The 22831-nt window shown below is 35.6% G+C and overlaps 1 protein-coding gene across 7 annotated transcripts in view; it reads right to left on the reverse strand.

The window, feature by feature from the left end:
- Positions 1 to 18506, reverse strand: part of ZNF711 (zinc finger protein 711) — a 31386-nt gene extending 12880 nt beyond the window's left edge. Inside the window, exons 1-7 of one of the 7 annotated variants that reach the window (XM_070365699.1) lie at positions 18345 to 18506; positions 16489 to 16616; positions 15399 to 15655; positions 14921 to 15025; positions 8314 to 8856; positions 2316 to 2471; positions 1250 to 1387 (exon numbers count right to left, since the gene is read on the reverse strand). In XM_070365699.1, coding sequence (XP_070221800.1) covers positions 1250 to 1387; positions 2316 to 2471; positions 8314 to 8856; positions 14921 to 14999 — 916 coding nt within the window. In that variant the 5' untranslated portion in view covers positions 15000 to 15025; positions 15399 to 15655; positions 16489 to 16616; positions 18345 to 18506. Of the gene's footprint in view, positions 1 to 1249; positions 1388 to 2315; positions 2472 to 8313; positions 8857 to 14920; positions 15026 to 15393; positions 16469 to 16488; positions 16617 to 18344 lie in introns of those variants that run through there. The other 6 variants (XM_070365700.1, XM_070365698.1, XM_070365701.1 and 3 more) reach the window with 6 other exon arrangements.
- Between the last annotated feature and the right edge of the window lie 4325 nt (positions 18507 to 22831).

Here is a 22831-nt window from a genome sequence, read left to right on the forward strand (position 1 = left end):
AGTCCTCTAGACTCACTTGTTTTTTGACATTTTCAGCTGTGGTATATTATTCGTGTTTGGGATTGGAATTCAGTTCCCTATGAATTCTAGAGAAGGAAATTTGAGCAGTGGGAATCATAGTGCAGTATAGGTAAAGCTAAGTATTGTCAAGGTAATGCACTCAAGGGGAGGCTTTTGCTCTACTACTACTACTACTACTACTACTACTACTGAGTTGCTTCAGTTTTGTCCAACTCTGTGAGACCCCATGGACTGCAGCCTACCAGGCTTCTCCGTCTATGGGATTCTCCAGGCAAGAACAATGGAGTGGGTTGCCATTTCCTTCTCCAATGCATCAAAGTGGAAAGTGAAAGTGAAGTTGCTCAGTTGTGTCCGACTCTTAGCGACCCCATGGACTGCAGCCTACCAAGTAGTTTTGTTTCAGCATGGCAAGAAGACAGAAAAAGCCTTAGGAAAGGGCTGCATTCCTATACTGAGGTGAGGAGAAAGTAGGAAGAAAGTAAAATGTCTTTATAAGGAAATGTGGACTATGGTAGGAAAGGGAATGTCAGGAGCTTTTTTCACCCTGTGTGGTACTCAGCTCCAAGAAACCTTAAGCAGCAACTACTTGGAGATAATCAACAGCATAATAAGTAAAAATCCTGGTGGCTTGACTTGGAAGACTACTTACTCAGCCAATGCCTCAATAGCAGAAGGAAACAACCAGTTAGCCCTTCCACTGCTAAACTCAGAAAGCGGTCAGCAGTGCTCACTGCCATGTGCAAAGAACACTGGCAGCAGAGTTAGGCAGACATGAATTTAAATCCTACGTTCCTCATTTAATATTAGTTGACTGTAGGCAATTGCTTAACTTCCTTGAGCATCTTCTGGTTCCATTAAACAGGGATAATACCACCTACCTCAGAAATAAGTTATAAGAATTAAATGAGATAATATATGCAACATATGCAATACACACAAAGTAGATTCTCAGTAATTACCTACGTATTTTTGAGCTCTAGTAAAGTCAGGAACCATATGTTGCTGATCTCTGTATCCCAAGTATCTGAGACACAATATGTTTGCTCACTTGAACAATACACATATGCGTGAATAGTCAAAAGGACCCTTCCCTCTTAATTATAGCAAAGGGTCAGACTTATTTTATTGATATTTGCTACTATGTAGTGCTTAAATCTGAGATTGGTTTTTTTAGAAAAGAATGCATGATGTCTATGGATGAGTCACTACAGTGCCATTTTTTTCTTACTGATATCATCTTCTTCTTGAGAAGAATCTTTAACTGCCATGTAAACCATCTTCTCCCGCTGCATTCGGCTCTGGTCAAGCACTCCAGCTACAGAATGTCCATTGGTGTACTCACTCTCTGTGACAATTTCTGTTCCACCTTAAAAGTTAAAACATGTATCAAAATCAGTAAGCATCATGGAATAATTTCCTCCCAGGTGGCTCTAGTGGTAAAGAATCTGCCTGCCAATGTAGGAGACCCAGGTTCGATCCCTGGATTTGGAAGATCCCCTAGAGAAGGCAATGGCAACCTACTCAAGTATTCTTGCCTAGAAAATCCCACGGACAGAGGAGCCTGGTGGGCTATAGTCCCTGGGGTCACAAAGAGTCAGACATGACTGAGCACACTTTATATTATAATAAGGAAGATATATTATTTTCCTTTAGAAAAATACTCCCCCCTATATATTCTAACTGTCAAGAAATTATATAAATTTCACTTTAAATTATCAGTCATTACTAAGAAACAACAACATATGTGCAAAGCACTTTGTCTTTCACATGTATTTATCCATTTAATCCTCGCAATAATATTATTATAAGGTAGTTACTACCATTATGACCATTTTATGGATGGGGAAACTGACATAGAAGGAGGTTAAGTAATTCACCAAAGGTCACTTAAATGGTAGAACTAGGATTAAAATCCAAGCAGCCTGCCTCTAGACTACTCTTAAATACTCACAATTTCCTATTCTAAACCAAACTCCCTCCACTCATGTTTTGAAATCTCAACTGGAATCTTCTACATGTTTGGAAGAATCTAAGAATGATTTGTTCTGTACCATATTTATAGACAATTATATATATATATATAATTGTCTATAAATAGAATATTTATAGAATGGATATTTTAAATGGAATATTTTAAAATTATATATATATATATTACATATATATAATTTTAAAATATTCCACCCCAAAGAAACCTATTAAAAAGTTGCACGTTGAAGGCAGTATTAGAATAGTTTCCAGAAAAGAAAAGTTCTAATTCCTAACCATTATAGCAATAAATTTAGTATTTATACCTATTTCAACATCATCTTCAGCCTCGGCCTTAAATATATACACTTTTATTACTTCTGAACCAAATCCATCTTCTTTAACATCTTCTTGTGAACCATCACTGCTGATTTTTAATGGTGTGTTCCCCATATGCTCTAATTTTTCCCCAACATCATCTACTGTAAAATATAAAGAGGAAACTATTTCAGCCAAAAAGTACCAGTGACATTTAGTGGGTGTTAAGCATTAATATTAGTGCAATGTGAAATAATGTGTTAACAACTTACCCACTGTATTCAATTAATAACCTATTATGCAACCATTAAAAGTGGTATAGTTTATGAAAAAAGAATTCAAGACAGATACACTACATGATCATAATCATATAAAAATCTAGTCACAGATTTCAATTTATATATATGTAATACTCTTGTATTTCAGCTTTAATTAAAATGATTTGTGAAAAAATTAAATAATCTTCCATCATGTTCAACATTTTAAGCTAAATCCTAACAGCAAAATTAATACCAAAAAATTAGAACATAAAATATATAGTACTCATAAAATAAGCTGACATAAACAAGTTTCCAAATTAAGTAGCAGCATGTCTAAACCAATTAGCATATGAAATCTAGTATCTAAAAAAGAGAAAACACCTGAATTATCTTATAAAAAGGGCTTTTTAGAAATCATAAAAATAAAACCTTAGTAAATACTTTTAACTCCTGTTGAGTCAATGGAAGACAACTTCAAATCAGAAACTGTGCATTCTTCTATACTTAACCATTGTATGCTTTGCTTCAAAATCATCATAAAATCAACAATAATTACTTACACTTAAAGTATACTTAAAATTTTTGATTTTTTAAGAATAGTGTTTAGTTTCAAGTAAATATTGTGCACAAACAATGCAATGAATATACTATATTTACAGAGTTTGTTCTTTGGACATAAATATTAAACAATACATTCCCCAAAATATTAACGTCATATGCCTACCATTTTTTCATTTCAATGTTTGTTCTGTCCCTATAAAAACTGAAATGTAATCTAAGTTGATAATCTGCTCCTCCCTATTATATGTATCATAGTATCACATACGAAATAAAAAATCATGAAGTCCTGACTACATCTAAACAATTCCAGAACTACTGAAAACAGTGACATTTAAAAGTTTTTAACTCAGTACTCTTAAAAATATGTATTTCAGTTAAGATCTATATGGGTCAAAGTCTAGCCTTTACCTCAGTTTCAAACTCGATATGCGCAAATTCAAAAATATTCTTTTGGTCTTTCACAATGGTGAAAAACAACACATTTCAGAAATTCTTCCTACAATGTAAAGCTACTTTAACTTTGTGACTAAATATAAATGATTCCATAATATTTAAGAATTCAGATAGTTTACTGTCTATGAAAGAGAGCACCTAAATTATCAAAATAAATAGAAAAAAAAATTTTCATTTCATCATAGACCCTAATTCTATTACCACTTTTTTGGTAAACATTTTTTTTTTTTGACAATGGGGCAGGTTAAAATGAAAGAAAAAAGATGAAGAATCTGATATTGGTTTAACAATCTCTCTTTTAAAATACGTTGAATAAAACAATGAGATCTTTAAAAAAAATTACAAGAGTCAAGTAATAAGTCTTCAGAAAAAAAAAAGTACTTTCTCATTCTTAGAAATAAAAACATAGAATATTAAAAATTTTAAAAGTGTCCAAAATATGAATTTCTTAGGTTGGAATAATTTACAGTAAATTAATGAAAAAAATAGTCTCATGTGATAAATACTATTTTATACACTTTAGTGGTTTAAAGTGACCACAGTTCCTCCTACAATCAACTGAATTAAAACTGTAATTCACAAAATTAAAGCTCATGAAATGAAATAAGACATTTGTCTGGTCACTTCTCAATAGATCTGTACCATAATTTCACTTTAAATATTGAAATTACTGTTGCTATTCTGATTCCATTCATACCTTTCCTTAATGTCCACAGTTTAATGTGTACCTTATTTTCTACTTAGATTCCTCAGAATGAACAATTTTGAAATGTACTGAGTAAACTTGTTCTGTATTTTATGTTCATAGAAGATGATAAAGTTATTAGATATGTTAGTGTACAGTTTTAGTTTTAGAGATAAACTACCAACTTCAAGATTTATTCTATATTCTTCATTACAGAAAGTACAAAGTTAACAAAGACTTAACAGGCAATCAACAGGCTTTAGAGATAGATTCTAAGTCTTTTCTTAATACAGATAATACTCAAAATACCTAAAATTCAAGCTTAACCTTTTTGTTTGTTATAAGGTTTACAACATTCAAGTCCCACAGTGTTGTTTCTCAGTCTACATGTCATCCCAGCTAGTAATAAGTGGGTAATATTTTACACAACACAGAATTCTACTGGTGCTAAATATAACATTAAAATAGTAAGGTGCATTATTTACCAGTCCCCATAAACTGTGGTATCATTCAACATTCTTCTATAGACCATTGGTACAATTTGATTAAAATTTCATTTTAGTAAAATGTATGATATAATATTCCTTTAAAAAACTAAGTAGGCTTTTTAATGCACCCCTTTCTTGTTACATCTACCAAAAAATTAATATGGTGAATATGATATTATCAGTATAGAGTACAGCTGACTCTTGAACAATGCAGGGCTTAGGGGCACTGAAGCTATACACAGTTGAAAATTATATATACCTTTAGAGTTGGCCCTCCATATCTGTAGTTCTACATTTGCTGACTCAATCAACCTCAAATTATGTAATACTATAGTATATATTTATTGAAAAGAATCCTTGTATTAGTGGACCCACACAGTTCAGACCTGTGTTGTTAAAGGGTCAACTATATACTGATGTACCACAGGAATGGGATAAGGCAATGTATAATGGATCCAGAAGGCAATGGCAACCCACTCCAGTACTCTTGCCTGGAAAATCCCACAGACTGAGAAGCCTGGTAGGCTACAGTCCATGGGGTCGCAAAGAGTCGGACACGACTGAGTGACTTCACTTTATTACACAATGATGAAACAAACAAAAATGAATAATAATTAAATTACAAAGGTGTTCTACTCCTATGTGTATATATCGAAGAGATCTAAAATCTATGTGCACAAAATCTTGTACATGAATGTTCAGGGCAGCATTATTCACAACAGCACAAAAGTGGAAACAACCCAAACGTCTATTAACCAATGAACTGATAAAATATATATCCATATAATGAAATATATGGATATAGTCATCAATATATAGGAATGAAGGACTGACCCATGGTACAACATGGATGATCTTTGAAAGCATTATACTAAGTAAAAGGAGTCACACACAAAAGGCCATATATTATACCATTACATTTACATAAAATGTTGAAAACAACAAATCTATAGAGACAGAAACTGGATTAGTGGTTGCCTGAAGGGTGAGTGGACTAGGGGAGTGACTGCTCAAGGGCATGAGGATTTCTTTTTGGGGTAAGAAAAAATTCTAAAATTGATTATGGTGATACAATTAATTCTGTGAATATATGAAAAATCACTGATGAACATCTCAAATGAGTGAATTGTATGGCATGTGAATATCTCAATAAAGTTGTTATATTAAAAAATGCAAAGGTATTAACTTTTCCCTTTTATCCCTGAAATTGGTGAGGTTTCATGATATCTCCCATAATGACCATACCAATATATTTTTCTTTACACAAAACTATTTTCCTGAAAGAAATAAAAACTGATTTTATAGATAAAAAACAACTTTGAATGCATTATATTGGTTGATTATTTAAAGGACTCTCCTTTCTCCAATGAAGTTTTTCATAAAGGAAATCATCACCCACAAGTGTCTTATGGGTGTTAGGTATTTTTAAAGAAAACACCTGGGACAACTTTAGACAGATACAGTTATCCTATATTAATTTCCAAGTTACTTAGCACAAGTGGAATAGCCTAACTATCTGTTAAGATAAAGAAATTGTGACATTTGGTCTGAAAGTGGAAAAAACTTAAGATGTACCTCAGAGACTGAGAGAAGACAAACTCTCTACCACTAAAACCCAGCTGCTGATGAGATTTCCTTATAGGGATTCAGGAACAAGATAAAAGTCTGTTTTAAGTTCTCAATTTTATTTCTTAGAGTAGTTGAAGATATCTTGGAAAAAAGCCAGAGAACTTTTAAAATTAACATTGAGGCCTCTCAAGACAATTTATTCTTCAACTTCTGAAGATTTAATGGTCAACAAAACCCAAGAGGTAAAAACATGAATTAAAGATTAAGAGATGAACAAAAAAAAGGACAGACTAAATCAAACTAGAGTAAAATAAAATAAATGAAAATGGTAAGATACAGTGATCTGGGTGGTGAGAAAATAAACGATATAAAACATTTCATTTTTGTATATCCTATTTTCTACAATAAAAATTATTTATGTTTAAAAGGTATTTATTTAAAAATTGTTAGTTTCTTTACTAATGATTAAGGAGGTAATTAATCTCCAGTCTGAATTCCCCTAAAATGACCCCACAGCAGTTCCAGTATTATTTGAGTAACACAATGTTCCTTATAGTTATCAGTCTATTAGACTAGAAGGACAGAAGTCTTTTGCACTTGACACATATGGTAACATAAAGATAAATATTTTAAATTAAAATAGTCTAGAAAGTTAAACTTTTGCAGAAACAAATCACAGAAGATATGTTGAGATATGACTATTCACAATACATATAACGTCTAAATTTTAGACCACTTTAATACCAAAGAGTTTAATTTGACAAGTATCCTTTTAAAGGCATACTGAATTTGTTTTGGTACAGAAAGACTTTCGACTTTTGCCACACCGTTTTAGAAAACCATAATCACAGTTTTGCTTTTTTAAAAAAAAAAATGTCAGGTTAAGATGTAAATATGGAGCTGCTTTAGTAATCCACATCAATTGAAAAAGAATAATAACATTTGCACAGTCTTTTAGTGGCTTAAATTATTCGCTTCAAAACAATATAAATATTCACTTTGAAGTGCTTATAGAGGAAAAAAGTTAACACATCAGACTTCAGAATCATATTTACAAATTAAATATAATTTGCTTTTAGTTTTAAATTCACTGATACACATACATAACATACAATCATTTTATATATACATACACATATTCTACCTGTTAATTCACTTCTCAATCAACCATTTTTTATTTAAAAAAAGAAAAGAACAAAAATCCTCCCTTGAAAAGTGAAATCGTCATCTAATCTTTACTCCTTCTAGCATGATGCTTTCAAATTTTATAAGGAATAGATCCACTTCTTCCTCAAGCTCCACCAATAACTTATCATAAGATTTCTATTATTGCTGCTATTCAGGCAAACCTACCACTTGAAATGAGAACAAGATACTTCTATCTTCTTCATTCAGGTAGAATGTCTTAAGAACATCATAAAGTCAGGCTGATATAAATTTGTTTTAAGTATTTTGCATAGACTATACACACACATAAACAGACAACAGAAAATAAACACAGGCAGAACTGTAGAATACAATCTGAGTTGATTATTTACTTTTCAAGTATTTAATTAGAAAAACTAATTACACATTTCTTAACATGTTATGCTTAAATTCCTAAGCAAAACTGAAATGCCAACTCCACTATCTGTCAAATTAAAGAGAAAGCGGTGGTTGCATACAATTACCCATTTTTAAATACATATATTTACCATTAAAATTTTGTGTCATTTAATGTTCTTTTTGAACCTTCCAAATTCATACTTTTATTCTAAGATATTAATAAATTGCATTAATTTACTCCATTGTGGGTATGAATTTTCAGAGTAATTTAAAAACATGAGCAAATTCAAAAACCATCTGAACAACACAGCTTTGAAAAAAATTATTTTTCAAAAAGATTACCCCCATGACTTTTATTGAACACATCTCCCATCCCAGAAAACCTGTTCATGTTATACATAAATAAATTTCTACCAAGTAATTATGGAACTTAAATGTCACTTACAAGATATCATTAAGTAGTCTTCAGAAGTGCTCTTGACATCATCATCATCATCATCTTCAGTTTTAATAGTAACTGTAGAACCAGGAACACCACCAGCTGCTTGAATCACAGTTTCTGTATCTGAATTAGTTACAAGAACCTCCTCTGAAACCATTGTGGGAGAGTCAACTCCTGAAACACAATCTTGGACCACATGTTCCAAGTGTCCATCAGGACCAGTAACAAGATCAGCCACAAAAACCTGCTCAGGTACTCTAACAGTTTCTGTAATTAGCTCAGACGTCAAGATGTGATCACCATCATCTTCCTCTAAGTCCTCTTCAATAGCAACATCAGCCTCAAGTACAGCTTCAGGAACAATTACACCTTCTGTTACTACATCAGTCTCAGTGATGATATCAGGCCCATGGACAACTTCAGCTGCAAGGCCATGATCAAGAGTTATCCCACCATCTGTGACAACATCAGAAACTAATACAGCTTCAGGAACTGAAACAACAATATGGTCTCCATCGATATGCGCAGTACCAGTCATTCCAGCAACTACAATACAAATTATCCAAAGAAAGTAATCTTATTAATTAAAAGTATTTATATATCAGATGACATAAAATAGTTTTTAAATTAGAAATAGTCCTCGGAAAATTAGTATTTTAAAGAACCACTGATAATTAACTGCCGTAAAAACCCCCACCAACCAGGAACTGAGGGGGAAGTGAAAGAAAATAATGTTAGTAAAATCTAAGTTAAAACCTTAAAAATAATATACTTTATTTTGAAGTAAAACACAAAAGCCACAGTGAGATACTGAACAGCTAAAAAAAAAGAAATAACACCACAGGTTGGTGAGGATGCAGAGAAACTGAATCTCTCATATGTAATGGTAGCAGCCACTCGAAAATCATTTGGCACTTTCTTACAAAAAACATGTGTACTTACCAATACAACCTAACAATTGCACTCTGCAGCATTTCTCCCATAGTTACTAAAATATGTTTACACACACACAAAAAATGAATATCCATAACAACGCATAGTAGATATTATTTCTAGTAGCAAAAGAAAAATACACCTCAAATGTTTACAGCATGCAAATGATTGGTTAAGCCATCTTTGGCACATCCTCACTATGGAATACTACTCATCAACAAAAAAGGGACAAACTATTGATACATTAACAACCTGAATCAGCTGCCAGAAAATTGTGCTGAGTGAAAAAATTCAATTACAACATACAATATACTGCATAATGTATAAATGGAGTCATTTATATAACATTCTCAAAATTCTAAAAGCATAGAGATGGAGTATAGATAACAGTTGCCAAGGATGGGGGTGTATGTGAATATTTTGGTATAGCACATACACGGTGATGGACATCATAAATACATGCTCACTGTGTATCTTCACTGTGGTGGTGTCTATACAAATCTATGCTATGCTATGCTAAGTCACTTCAGTCGTGTCCGACTCTGTGTGACCCCATAGACGGTAGCCCACCAGGCTGCCCCGTCCCTGGGATTCTCCAGGCAAGAACACTGGAGTGGATTGCCATTTCCTTCTCCAATGCATGAAAGTGAAAAGTGAAAGTGAAGTCGCTCAGTCGGGTCCGACTCTTAGCGAACCCATGGACTGTAGCCTACCAGGCTCCTCCGTCCATGGGATTTTCCAGGCAAGAGTACTGGAGTGGGGTGCCATTGCCTTCTCCAATACAAATTTATATATGGAACAAAATTGCACAGACCCATATACACTCACACACACACAAGTGGTGAAAACTGAATGAGGTCTGTAGTCTAGATAACAGTAATGCACCAATGTTAATTTCCCGTTTTTAATATTGTACTAAGATGTCACCATTGCAGAAACATATGAGTAAAGCGTTTATAGGACCCTATACACTAGTTTTTCTATTTCCTGTGAGTCTAGCATTTCAAAAAGTTAAAGTTAAACTAAAAAGGACACAAAACCATGAAAGGTTGCTAATACGTTAAATTGAGTTAATAAAATATGACAGCTTAATACATTAGACAATACGTATTATAAACATGAAAGTCTCTGAACTTCTTTAAAATAAAGAAGTTCAGAGACTTAAAAATAAAGAAGTTCAGAGACTTCTTTATTTTAAAAATGGAAAGCATCTTTTAACATCTGATTTGGGGAGAAGAAAACTCATTTTAGATAAATATTTGGTTTATTTTAAAAAAACACACAAATAGACTCTGAATTGTATTAAATTCTAAACTAGTAAATTGTAGGAATAAAGCTTTAAATAACATTTATCTTGAGCAGCATGGTAAACGCCAACTCCTACCCTCTTGTAAATATTATAAGAGTGTAAAATTCCTTCACAAGTAATTCTGTTACATTCTGCCTCTGAAGTGATGCAGTAAACAAATTAATAGTTTATGGACCAAGTTATAAGAAAATTACCTACAAGAATCCAGTACAAAGCCTTTTCTACATAATGATCACTTTCTATACAGTAATAATCTGAAAGAGTGCAATTTGTTACATGATTCACTACTATTAACCAATTCATTATGGAAGATTGCTGGTAAATTAGGATGGAGACCAGTGAACACATTAAAAAATAAGGTGAAAAGGCAAAGTTACTTTTCAACCCTTCTGAAGTTTTCTCACTATTCTCAAATTCTCACCGAAACCACATTACCCAAAAGGACACAGCCTCAACCTTGAAAATTAGTAGACAAAGGGAGTGTGTATAGAATAAGAACTTTCTACTCACTTTTTACTCCACTGGTCATTTTTGTAGACAGGGAGACGGTGAGGGTTCAAATTTAGTATTCAACCAGACTGAAAATGTGTTTTTTAGCAAGGAAAAATTAAATGCTAAGCCTATAAAATTCACAGTACTGAAATTCTATGTATATGAATGACAACATTAATACTGTATAAAATTTTTTCATAAATTAGACTTAAAGTGCGGGAAATTCCATTTATTTAAGAACACAGCTAGAAAATAGTTTGTTTCCTAAAGGTAGACACTAAAGAAGGATGGAAGGACAGAATAATGCTAGTGCTGGCTTGGGTTCAGATTAACCTGTTTGGGAGGATTCTAATAAGATGGAATAAGTGCTTTTCAGTTTACCTAGTTTTTACTCTAGCAGGAACTTACATGTTAAAATAAATCAGATATAAACCAAAAAAATCCAAACATGCTTGTTTACCCTGAACTAAATAATTTAAGAATCTTAGACCAAGAATTGATGAGTTCCCACAGGGTACTGGCAGAAATTCAGACCATGATCCAAAATGCTTTTCATTAAATTCTGCTCTTTCCTCTTATCAACTCATTTGAAATTCCACTGAATTGCTAGACAAAGTTATTTATTTTAGCTACACATTAGCTATATTTATTATTGAATATTATGCACCAAGTAACTCAGTATTTTACATATAATATCTCATTTAAGCCTCAGAACTATGAAATAAGGGGAGTGTTATTATCTCCACTTTAAACACAAACAAACTACAGTTTAGAGAGATTAAATAAGCTTGCCCAAGGTTCAAGCTGGGAACTGAATGCATTTTTTTTTTTACTCTAGACTGGCTTTTTTAACTTGCCTAAATGAGGAAAACAGAATTTACTTACTCTAGAGACTGATTTTTAAGAAATTTATAGGGCTAATCAAGTGAGTCACTACTAAAGGAATAGATTGAAAGAGAAAGAATAAAAAGACCTACCATATAGTGACTTATTTAAAATTCAAGGCATTTAGTAAGCAGCATTAAAAGGCATTAAAATTTTATCTCGCTAGGTAGCAAACTATAAACAATATGAAAAAAAAATCTTTTAAAAGTGTGAAATCAATTAGATGACTTGATAACAGTTAAGAAACAAGTCATTATTCCAAGCATTTCCCTTCTTACTAAAGTTGCTTAAATGTGAATAGCTGAATTTCACCAGAAAGCATAATATTTGGTATTTTGGGGGTTTGTCTTGGGCCACCACATACCACTATTTTGCTACTAAGTCTCAAAGCAATATGGGCTTCCTAGGTGGCTCGGTAGTAATGAATTCACATTTGATCCCTGTGTCGGGAAGATTCCCTCAAGAAGGCAAGGGCAACCTACTCCAGTATTCTTGCTTGGTAAGTCCCATGGACAGAGGAGCCTGGTGGTCTACAGTCCATGAGGTCACAGAGTTGGACACAACTAAGCAACTGAATACACATGCACACGCACGCTCAAAGCAGTATGGACTTTTTTTAGCAATAAAATCTTAAACAATTAGATTCAACAGCACAGATTCCAAGGACAACTATTATACTGAGACATGCACAAGTTATCACATAAAGCATACTATTGTAAAATTTAAAGTATCCTTGAAAAGAAACTGGTCCAATAAATTTCTGAATTAAATTAATAGTTCAGACTCAATATAGTAGCCATTTCATACCAACCAAAAACAGAGAATTTAGAGATTCTATACCACATAGTGTGTTTACTTAGCTAGCTCTATCTATGTATGCTACACTCATGTTTCACAAGTATCATTAATTTCTGGGTTTGTAGATATCTAAGTTTTTAAGCTAGCAAAAATTTAAAGAGAATGTATCTAATTTCTAATCAAATTTTAGAATTTGGAAACCTTAGTATTAGATATAAGGGATTAATTAAGCCTCAAGACAGCAAGGAGGAAAAATGCAAAGAAAGCTAAGAGGAACACCAAGTAAAAATTCACCAGCACCAGACATTTTTCCAATCTTTGAAAGGAATCAAGCTTTGCTTGCTAATGCGCAACTTCTTCAGGAGTGCGGATGGGAGGGATTTCTGGGACTGTATCAGATGCCATAGGGTAAGTAATATTTTGTATAAAATGGACAAAATACTGTATTTCTTCCATAAAAAATCTTATTTTGCATCATTTATTTTCAGATTCCAGATATAAAAGATGTCATATAATATTTCTCCTTCTCTGTCTGACTTCAGTCACAGAGACTCACACACTTAAGAGAATGAACTTATGGCTGCTGAGGGGGGAAGGATGGGGGCAAGGCATAGTTGAGGAGTTTGGAATGGACATATACACACTGCTGCATTTAAAATGGATAACCAACAAGGACCTACTGTAAAGCACATGGAACTCTGCTCACTTGGCAGCATGGATGGGAGGGGAGTTTGGGGGAGAATGGAAACATGTATATGTATGGCTGATTCTCTTTGCTGTTCCCCTGAAACTATCACAACATTGTTAATTGGCTATACCCCAAAGGAAAAAGTTTAAAAAATACCTTATTTTTAAAAGGTAAAAAGTTAAGATTATACTTAATATATACTTAAAATATATATACATATACTGAAATATATATTTCAGTATATAAAATAATATATACTGAAAATTATTATAAACTTATTATACTGAATTTCAAGTGTTCCATAATTTGAAAAACTTATCTCTTGCAAGGTATTCACAAAATTCTTTTTAAAATCTCTTACACCTCAGTCTTTTGCCTTCTTCTAGAGTTTATTCACATACTTTTTCCACCTAAAATCACTTCTAGGTCATCTATAATCAAAAAACTCACTTCTGACTCTTTAAGCAGAGTAAATCCATGATTCCTTTTTGTGTCATCAATTAACTACAACTCCTACCATATTAAATTTGGAGAGGACATTTAATGTTATCTAGCCCAACCCACTCATAAAAGTGAATTAAGTAATTTGCCTAAGTTTATATAGATAATTAATAAGACTGCCAAGACTAGAATCTAGTTCTGAGTCTCATTACAGTGGGCTTTACAACATGAGACAAAATAACATATTCAACCATATTATCTAAAAATAGTATAGCCTTTTCTTAATTGAGCAAAGTATCCTCTTTGTAGTCTCCCATTTCTAATTGTATCTTTAACATTCCACAATATCTCATGCTTCTGTTTACATTTTATCCCAATTTACCATTTGTCTCTTCTACACTCACTTTGATCTTTTGTGTAAGTCTTACCACTCTATCACTGCCACTTATACTTCAGATACCTCTCTCTTCTATCATTCAGACTGACCTTGCCCAAATTCAGATTATTTGCTGTTAAGGGTGTCTTATCATTTTCATCAAAATGACTACTGTTAAGAGGCCACTGAAAAATCTCGTCACAAAAATAGGGATTTTTTTTTTTCAAGAAAAGAAAAAGGTAATGCTATCAGTGAGAACTTTCTAAGTATATGGCATCAGAATACAATTAATCATCTAGTGCAAGATATTCCTCTATCACTATATAAGCATCTAACTTCTTTGAAATGATGAAAGTACTTCCATTTCCAGCTTTATTAACAATGCAACTTAAAATGTATTTTATATTTTAACATTTTCTAACATGAGAACTACTGTAAGTATTTATATAAACTGTTTTTCATTTCCAATGATGTATTACCACTATATTCCAAGTTTGCTTACTTCAATCTACCCACAAAATTATAAGAATGATTTTAACTAGACTATTGACACATAGATTTACTTAAATAAGCCCTACAAATGTATTTTCCTGGCAAAGGAACAAGTTTTCATTGTAATTCTCCCCTTCCCCAATAGAGTTTTGATATTTAGTTACAAATAAAAAATACAACAAAGAAAATGCTTTACCAAAATCCTGCATAATCATGGTATGGGCCATTCTAGAGTCTGATGTGTGCAATCCAAGACTTCCACCACCTGGATCCATACTTAGTAAAGTTCATTCACAAATCTCTGTAAAAGAAGTGTTTTTTTAAAATAGTTTAAATGCATTTAGGTCAAAGTCAATTGTTTTGAGAAAAATGCAATTGAAAATGTGCCTCTCAACCAGGTGTGCAAATCTCATTACAAAGGAAAACAAAGCAAACAAACAAAAGAAACCTTGTTTTATGCTTTATGTGACAACCATAAATAAAAGAAGGGTCAGTGGAAGTAAACCAAAGATAATGGAGAAGAAGCACAAAGGGTGATGAGCCACAGGGAAGTGATAGACGCAAGCAAAAGAACAAAATTGTAGTATTGAGGTTCCAGTTAAAATATAGGTTATTAAAAAGGAAGAAAAAGAACAAGATGACAACAGACAGTAGTTGGGGTATTTATACATTACTAGAGGACTCAGGTGTCTAGTATTAGTGCATTTCATCCAGTGGCTCTCATCCATTTCTTCCAGACCCAGCTCAGCCCTGCAGCGTAGCTCTGCAGATAAACTTGTGTTTCACCTCTGGCTCCCGGGGTTCTACTTATAATGAAAAATGTTCTATCCCAGTTTCCCTGGAGTTCTTTGAGCCAGTAAGGACTTCTTGCCTTACTCTACTACAATCTCTTGGCTCACAGTTTTGAGGACTCATGAAACATGACTGCTTCCTAAATGTAGTAGAGATAAGATCAATCACATACAAACATTTAGCAAATTGTTTCTTTCAGAATAGCTTTTACTTGTCAATTTTTTCATTAATAATTAATAAAGCTATACTAGCCTCATGCTAGTTTTGGAAGCAAGGGCTCAACCTATTTCATTTCAAATGATTTATACTATATTTAAGATTAACAGATAGTATGGAACCTAAAATTAGATTCTGTTACTTAATGTTATTTCTTAAAACTATATGTATACTTTACTCTCAGATACAAGCTTCTAAGCAAATCAACCAAAAAATCTGTAAATTTTATAGAACATTTCCTCATTTTTAGTTAGAAATGTTTAATAGACTTGGCTTAATCTATTCTTAAGTACAGGAGATCACTAAGATTTTTTTTTTCCCTTGCCTCAAAGTTCTATAGGTGTACAGAAGGCAGGAAAGTCTCACAGAGTAATCTTTATCAACATTTGAGTCATGTATCTCAAAATCCTACAGCAGTAGGTGACATCTCTGTATATTACAATGATTCAAACAAAATTACTTTATGTGTGAGCACATTCTGAGCTGTATTTCTGTTATCTTTTTTAAACACCACATTGTTTTCTGCCTTCAAAATGAAGTCAAGAGAGTTCACAAACTACCTGGGTCTTCAGAGAGAGAAATTAAAATGCCATAATTACTTATTTCCAACATTTAAAACAGTGTACTATTTTAAATTTAATTAGAATAAATGCTTTATCACATAACCAACAGAACAATTACAAATGCCTTTAAAATGTTTTAAACAGTTAATTTTGCTTAATTATTAAATAAAACATGAAGTAATTTGTTAATCACCTTAATATGAGTATCCTGAAGAAACTGTAGATTTTCTTACATATTGTAAAATAAAATCTGCAGCATTTTGTTTTTGTTATTTTTCCTTCTGAACTACGTTATTTTCTTTGGAAGAACGTTCTTTTTACCTATTGTAAAAATACATTCACAATTAGATACCTTAAAACATTTTAAACTGAATCTCTGACACAACTTGAGAATTTTTCTTTACACTTTAATGTACAGGGTGAGATTGGGAAGGATTCATATGCTCAAAACCGTTAACCTAAAAAGCAACCAAAGGGATTCCAACAGAAATAACTACCTACAACGTTACTTCACTTAGAATCCAACCGTCTGATTAAGCCAAAATCTTTCCTAAAGCATATTTTAAAAATCACTAGCAACATTTTATTTTGGAAAGTAAAAGAGAACCAACCAAGGGCAAGCTTTATTCTTGCCAAATCCATAGGAAAAAAATCTGCACTAGTGTTCAATGAAGTGTAAAAATTTTAACACAGTGCAACTCTTACAGGAATTATCACACTTTAAGAATATCAAATAAACTGGACCACCTTTTTCCCCATATAGAAAGTTTCAATAAGATCAATAACGAATGGGGTATGAGAACAGCAGTGTGTTAGGATTCAGTAGCCAGGCTTCTCAGTATTCTGAAGAGCATATTTCACATCCTTATTGAATGGAGGTAACCACCAAATACTCTTCAAGAAAACATCTTTCCCTTAGTTTATGTGGAGCAGAAATCACAGAACAAAAATCAAAGCAAAACAAAAAACAAACAACCCCCCCCCCCCCACCAAGCACACATTTTACTCTCATTCGTCTTCTCTGAACAGATTATTCAGGGCCTAGCTTCTAGATGATGTAAATAGGGTGAGGGACAGGAGAAAAATCCTAAGGCGGCAGAACAAGAGAATGTGAAAGTAGTATAAGCAGAGATAGGAGACAAAGGAGCCCTGGCAAGTAGCAGTATTGCAGCTTTGGACGCAACCCTCTTCCCGCATCAGTCTCCCTTTCCCACGACCACGCCAAGTTTCAATCATTCTGAGCAGAACGCACACACGTGCCCTCCCATACATTACCCATCTCCCTGGATCTTCAACCAAATGAGAACCTTCGCAGTGGAAAGGCAGAAAGCGAAGAGACAAGAATACCCTTTCCCCTCCTCCCTCACTTGGTGCAGCAGTCGCCACCGATACTACCCACGCCGTGCTGCCCAACCCCTCACCATCCTGCTCCCTTTGCCCCGCTACACGGGAGACGGCGGCAGGGAACCAAAATGGTGGTGTTTTAGCAAAGGCGACAGTTGCCGCACACGGCCCCCACCCCCACCGCAGGCTCTGACGGCTCCCTAGCCCCTAAAATGCCCGATTCGGTGCCACCCTCTCGCAAACGCCGTTATCCCTCGCGCTTTCCAAGGTTACCAACCGCTGCTGGCGGGGACGGGGGCGGGAGCGAGATGGGGGAAGTGCAGCTGAGAGGAATGGGGGGGGGGGGTAGTGTCGCCGAGAGAAAATGCCAGGGGGCCGCCGCATTCTTCACCGTTTTGTTTTCCGCCATTTTCCCGTCACCCTAAACCACCGACGGCCTCCACGACGGCTCTAGCCCCCGCGGGCTGTGGCCTCGGGGAAAAACAGGGCAGCTGAAGGAGAAGTAATTCTCTCAATTCCCCCAGCCACCCGCTGCTGAGGAGAAACACTGTCTACCCGAGGGGAGGGAACGCTTAGGGACTAGACGCCACTTCCATTGTTCCCGTCGCCCTACACTACGCGCTGGGTGCGAGCCTCTCCTCAACCGAGCGACACTGAGAGCAGCCGACCCAAGTGCCTGTACTCTCTCCTCAGGAGTCTCCTTACCTGCCGCCGCCGCCGCCAGTTGGATTCTGACCGCGCTCCGGATTTCTGCGGGGGGCGGCAGCTGTGGATCAGCCAGCTCCTCACATTCGGGTTTCCGAGGTTCCGCAGCTCGAGCCAATCACAAGCTACTCTGCGTCTGGGAGGCGCGCCGCCTAGTCCTGTTTTATACCGCGCCTGACTTGCTGAGGTTGCATTACGTCACGCTCCCCTTGCTGCAGGGTAGGGGGCCGCGGGGGGGAGCGCGCAGGCGCGCGCGATCGATCGAGAAGCCCGCGCTGGGTTTCTGCCCGGAGACCCCGCGGACTTGCGAGTCGAGGCTGTAGCGCCGGGCGAGTCTCAGTGCGCAAGCCTGGATCTTGGCGCGACCCTGAGGTGTTTCCGTGGGGAGATGTTTTGTTTTCCAGGGTTTCTAAAGGAGAGGAAGAGGGAGAGGTGGGGAAATCAATATGCGAATGGCCATCCACTGAACCTCTCGTAGATGTTGAATAAGGTTTAAAAAAAACCAGTCCTACCCTCGAGGATTTGACCAGTTAGGTTGACCTGAGTGATAAGAAGTATGTTTCCCCGAAATGAAACCCTTATGTATTTTGCAGTTTCCCTCCTTCATTCTTTTTATATTTCCTCGTGAAGTCGCTCAGTCGTGTCAGACTCTTTGTGACCCCATGGACTGTAGCCCACCAGGCTCTTCCATCCATGGAATTTTCTAGGCAAGAGTACTGGAGTGGGTTGCCATTTCCTTCTCTTATGTTTCCTAGTGGTAGACAATTCGATCTAGAAAGTAAAGGGAAAAAAAGCATAGAAAGGAAGGGTAAACAAGGGACCAAAATGAAGTGAATACTAAATATCTCTTGATTGTGTCACTTTCAGCTTGTGTCTGAACAAAATGGGAGAACGGTGAGAAATTCAGTGGTAACGGGTGGGCAAAAAAGTGATGCGATGTGACTAAAAGATTGCATTTGCAAAGGGCCTTATGTTCTGAAAATTTAGCTTTGGTACCTTAGCATTTGGAGTGAGTATGGACTGCAAGGAGATCCAACCAGTCCATTCTGAAGGAGATCAGCCCTGGGGTATCTTTGGTAGGAATGATGCTAAAGCTGAAACTCTAGTACTTTGGCCACCTCATGCGAAGAGTTGACTCATTGGAAAAGACTCTGATGCTGGGAGGGATTGGGGGCAGGAGGAGAAGGGGATGACAGAGGATGAGATGGCTGGATGGCATCACTGACTCGATGGACGTGAGTCTGAGTGAACTCCGGGAGTTGGTGATGGACAGGGAGGCCTGGCGTGCTGCGATTCATGGGATCGCAAAGAGTCAGACACGACTGAGCGACTGATCTGATCTGATCTGAACAGTGTTTAAGGCGGGAAAGGATACGCTCCTTTAAAAAGAGAGAGAGAAGGTAACACTACATTTGCCTAAATAGTTTGAATATTTTTACAAACAAAACATGTTATTTTTCTCGGTCAGCTAGATAATTTCTCCAGGTCTCTATAACCTGATATACAATTAAAGGTTTTGAGAAACGTAAAGGAGACACAGCATGAAAGCCCTGGCACAGTATCTGGGCTATAGCAGACGGGGAGTACACAAACTGTCTACTTGCAGAGCCAAGTAATAAGTATTTTAGGCTTTGAGGATTATAAGGTCTCTGTCAAGTATTCAAGTCTGCAACTGTAGCCCCAAAGCAGCCATACACAGTATGTACACAAATGAGCATGGCTGTGTTCCCATTGAACTTTATTTATGGGCACTGACATTTGAATTTGGTCATTTTAAAGTGTCTTGAAAAATTATTATTCTTTGAATTTTTAAAAACTATTTAAAAATGTAAAAAGCATTCTTAATATCAATCCACTAAAAATACAGGCAGCCATCCAGATTTGCCCTGTGCACGGTAGTTTGTTGACCCTGTAGGTGTTATTTGTTTACTTTTATTTTCCCTCATAGATAAAGTTATTTTTTATGAGTATGTTCCCCTAGGTGATATGTTTCTATATTGGGTTCCCTGGTAAATACTATTTGAAAGGTCTTCTCTCAGTGACAATTCTAATAGGACATGGAAGAATCTGAGAAAGATGTGGGGGGTTTTTACATCAATAACCTTTGCAAACAGTAACTTGTAGTAGATAATTTTTAAAAACTGAAAATCATTCTTGCTCCTCCCTCTTCCTCCAAGTATCTCTTCCATCAAAATGTCCTGAGACTTCTACTTCCTTAATATCTGTGTAGTTCATCCTGTTTTTTTTTTTTTTTCCCCCATTCCTGATCTCATTACCTTGTTTGGGTTCACATCCCTTCTTACCTGGATTACTGTAACACCTTCTTAACTTGTTCATCTTTTCCATTTGCTCATCAAATCCTGAAATCAGAAATAACCAAATCAGGAAAAAATATCTCAGATCAAGCCTCCCAACTCCTTTTTTCACTTCAGTTGATACCCTCAACAAATAGGACTCTGCAATAGCCTCCTAACTCATTTCAGAAATCGGCTACAAGTCTCGGCTAAAAGTCATATATTTTACTATGTAGAATCTACATCACCACGGAGATCACTTGCATAACAAAACAAAAAAACCTGATATCTCACTCCCCTGCTTAAACATTGCTATAAAATTCCCACTAGAAGTCAAGGATGACTTTCAAGCAAGGAGAGAAGGAGACTTGTAAGACTCCCAGCTGGGAACAATGTTGAAGACCATCTAAGTTATGTCTTTTAGCTTTTTGGTCAGTATTTATTTGAAGGGTAAATTAAATGCTATGTTACAGATGGCTGTTTGTGCTATTATTTTAAATAAGTGCTGCTTTTATATTCATGCTTCAGCTTTTTGCTGTTTCACATTAACCAATAATATTCATTAGGTACTATAACGGAGAAGGCAATGGCAACCCACTCCAGCACTCTTGCCTGGAATATCCCATGGGTGGAGGAGCCTGGTAGGCTGCAGTCCATGCAGTTGCTGGGAGTTGGACACAACTGAGCGACTTCACTTTCACTTTTCACTTTCATGCATTGGAGAAGGAAATGGCAACCCACTCCAGTACTCTTGCCTGGAGAATCCCAGGGATGGGGGAGTCTGATGGGCTGCCGTCTCTGGGGTCGCACAGAGTCAGACACGACTGAAGCGACTTAGCAGCAGCAGGTACTATAAATACTTTGTAGCTTACTTTGTTTTATAATTTGCTCACTTCACTCCCTCTACTTTCTTTGGTAGCCATGGCCAACTAATAGTGTTTTGCTATGGTACATTTAGAAACTACGTGTTCTGTTTCTTCTTTCTCATGTGCTTCTGGAATCACAGTTTGTCATCAGATATATTCCCTTTAACCTCAACTTGTTCTACGAAAACTATTAGTCTTCTTACTTTATCTGGCACCTGACCATCTCCCAAGGAAATAATCTAAAATAAATTAACATAAGCATATTCAGGATCATCTAGAAGACCACTTTGTAAATGAACACTGTCATACATCATCAACACTCACACTTGTATTTGTATTTACAGGCACATCAACGCCAGACAGTACCACTTTAGTTGTTTTGGGTTTGATATGCAATGAACAAATCAGACCGTGTAAACTATGTGGTCAGGTCCTATACCAGGTATGTGGTACATAATACAATTTCTTGGTAGACAGAATAAAGTGCTAGGGGAGGTGAGTCATCCCACAGCATACAATAAGATAAGCTATGCTCAATATGCCATTGCAGAGTCATATTCCTGTTATGAAATGTAATTTAGTTTCAGCACAACAATCTAATGCATAACATTAAATTAATGCTGTTAATTTATTAGTTTTGTTGTTTATCATTTTGGTTTTATAATTGTATCAGGACTGTTAGCTTAAGAAATTTATTTATACAGAGCTCTACTATTATTTATGTTTAAGTAACATTATAATGGAGCTTCCCTGGTGGCTCAGTGGTAAAATATCCACCTGCAATGCAGGAAACACAGATTCAATCCCTGGGTCAGAAAGATCCCCTGGAGAAGGGAATGGTAACCCACTCCAGTATTCTTGCCTGGGAAATCCCATGGACAGAGGAGCCTGACAGGCCACAGTCCATTGGGTCAATCAGTCCAAAAGAGTCAAACATGGCTTAGCGACTAAACAAAAACATTATAATAAAACCAGCTTAAATCAACGTTGGCTACAAATATTTTCCTTTAGTCTATGATAAAAATTGCAAAGAATCAGACACGACTGAGCACACATGATAAAAATATACAAAATGATGCACAAAATCTCTAAATACTATGCTACAGAAAAAGTATCAAGACTTCTTGAGGGTAATAGCTAATTCCAGATTTGAAAGGAAATAAATAAGATGAAACTGTGTTATATTGTTGTGTCAGTGAGCAAAAAAGCCATCAAAGACTAATGGGATCATTTCAAAAATACATGAGCATCAAATAATGATAATAACTGCATGATTACTAAGTGACTGAAACATGTAAAATATGTAAAAACTGATGAGTTTATTAAA

The sequence above is a fragment of the Bos mutus genome, chromosome X (genome assembly GCF_027580195.1).
Source record: "Bos mutus isolate GX-2022 chromosome X, NWIPB_WYAK_1.1, whole genome shotgun sequence".
NCBI classification, from domain to species: Eukaryota; Metazoa; Chordata; class Mammalia; order Artiodactyla; family Bovidae; genus Bos; species Bos mutus.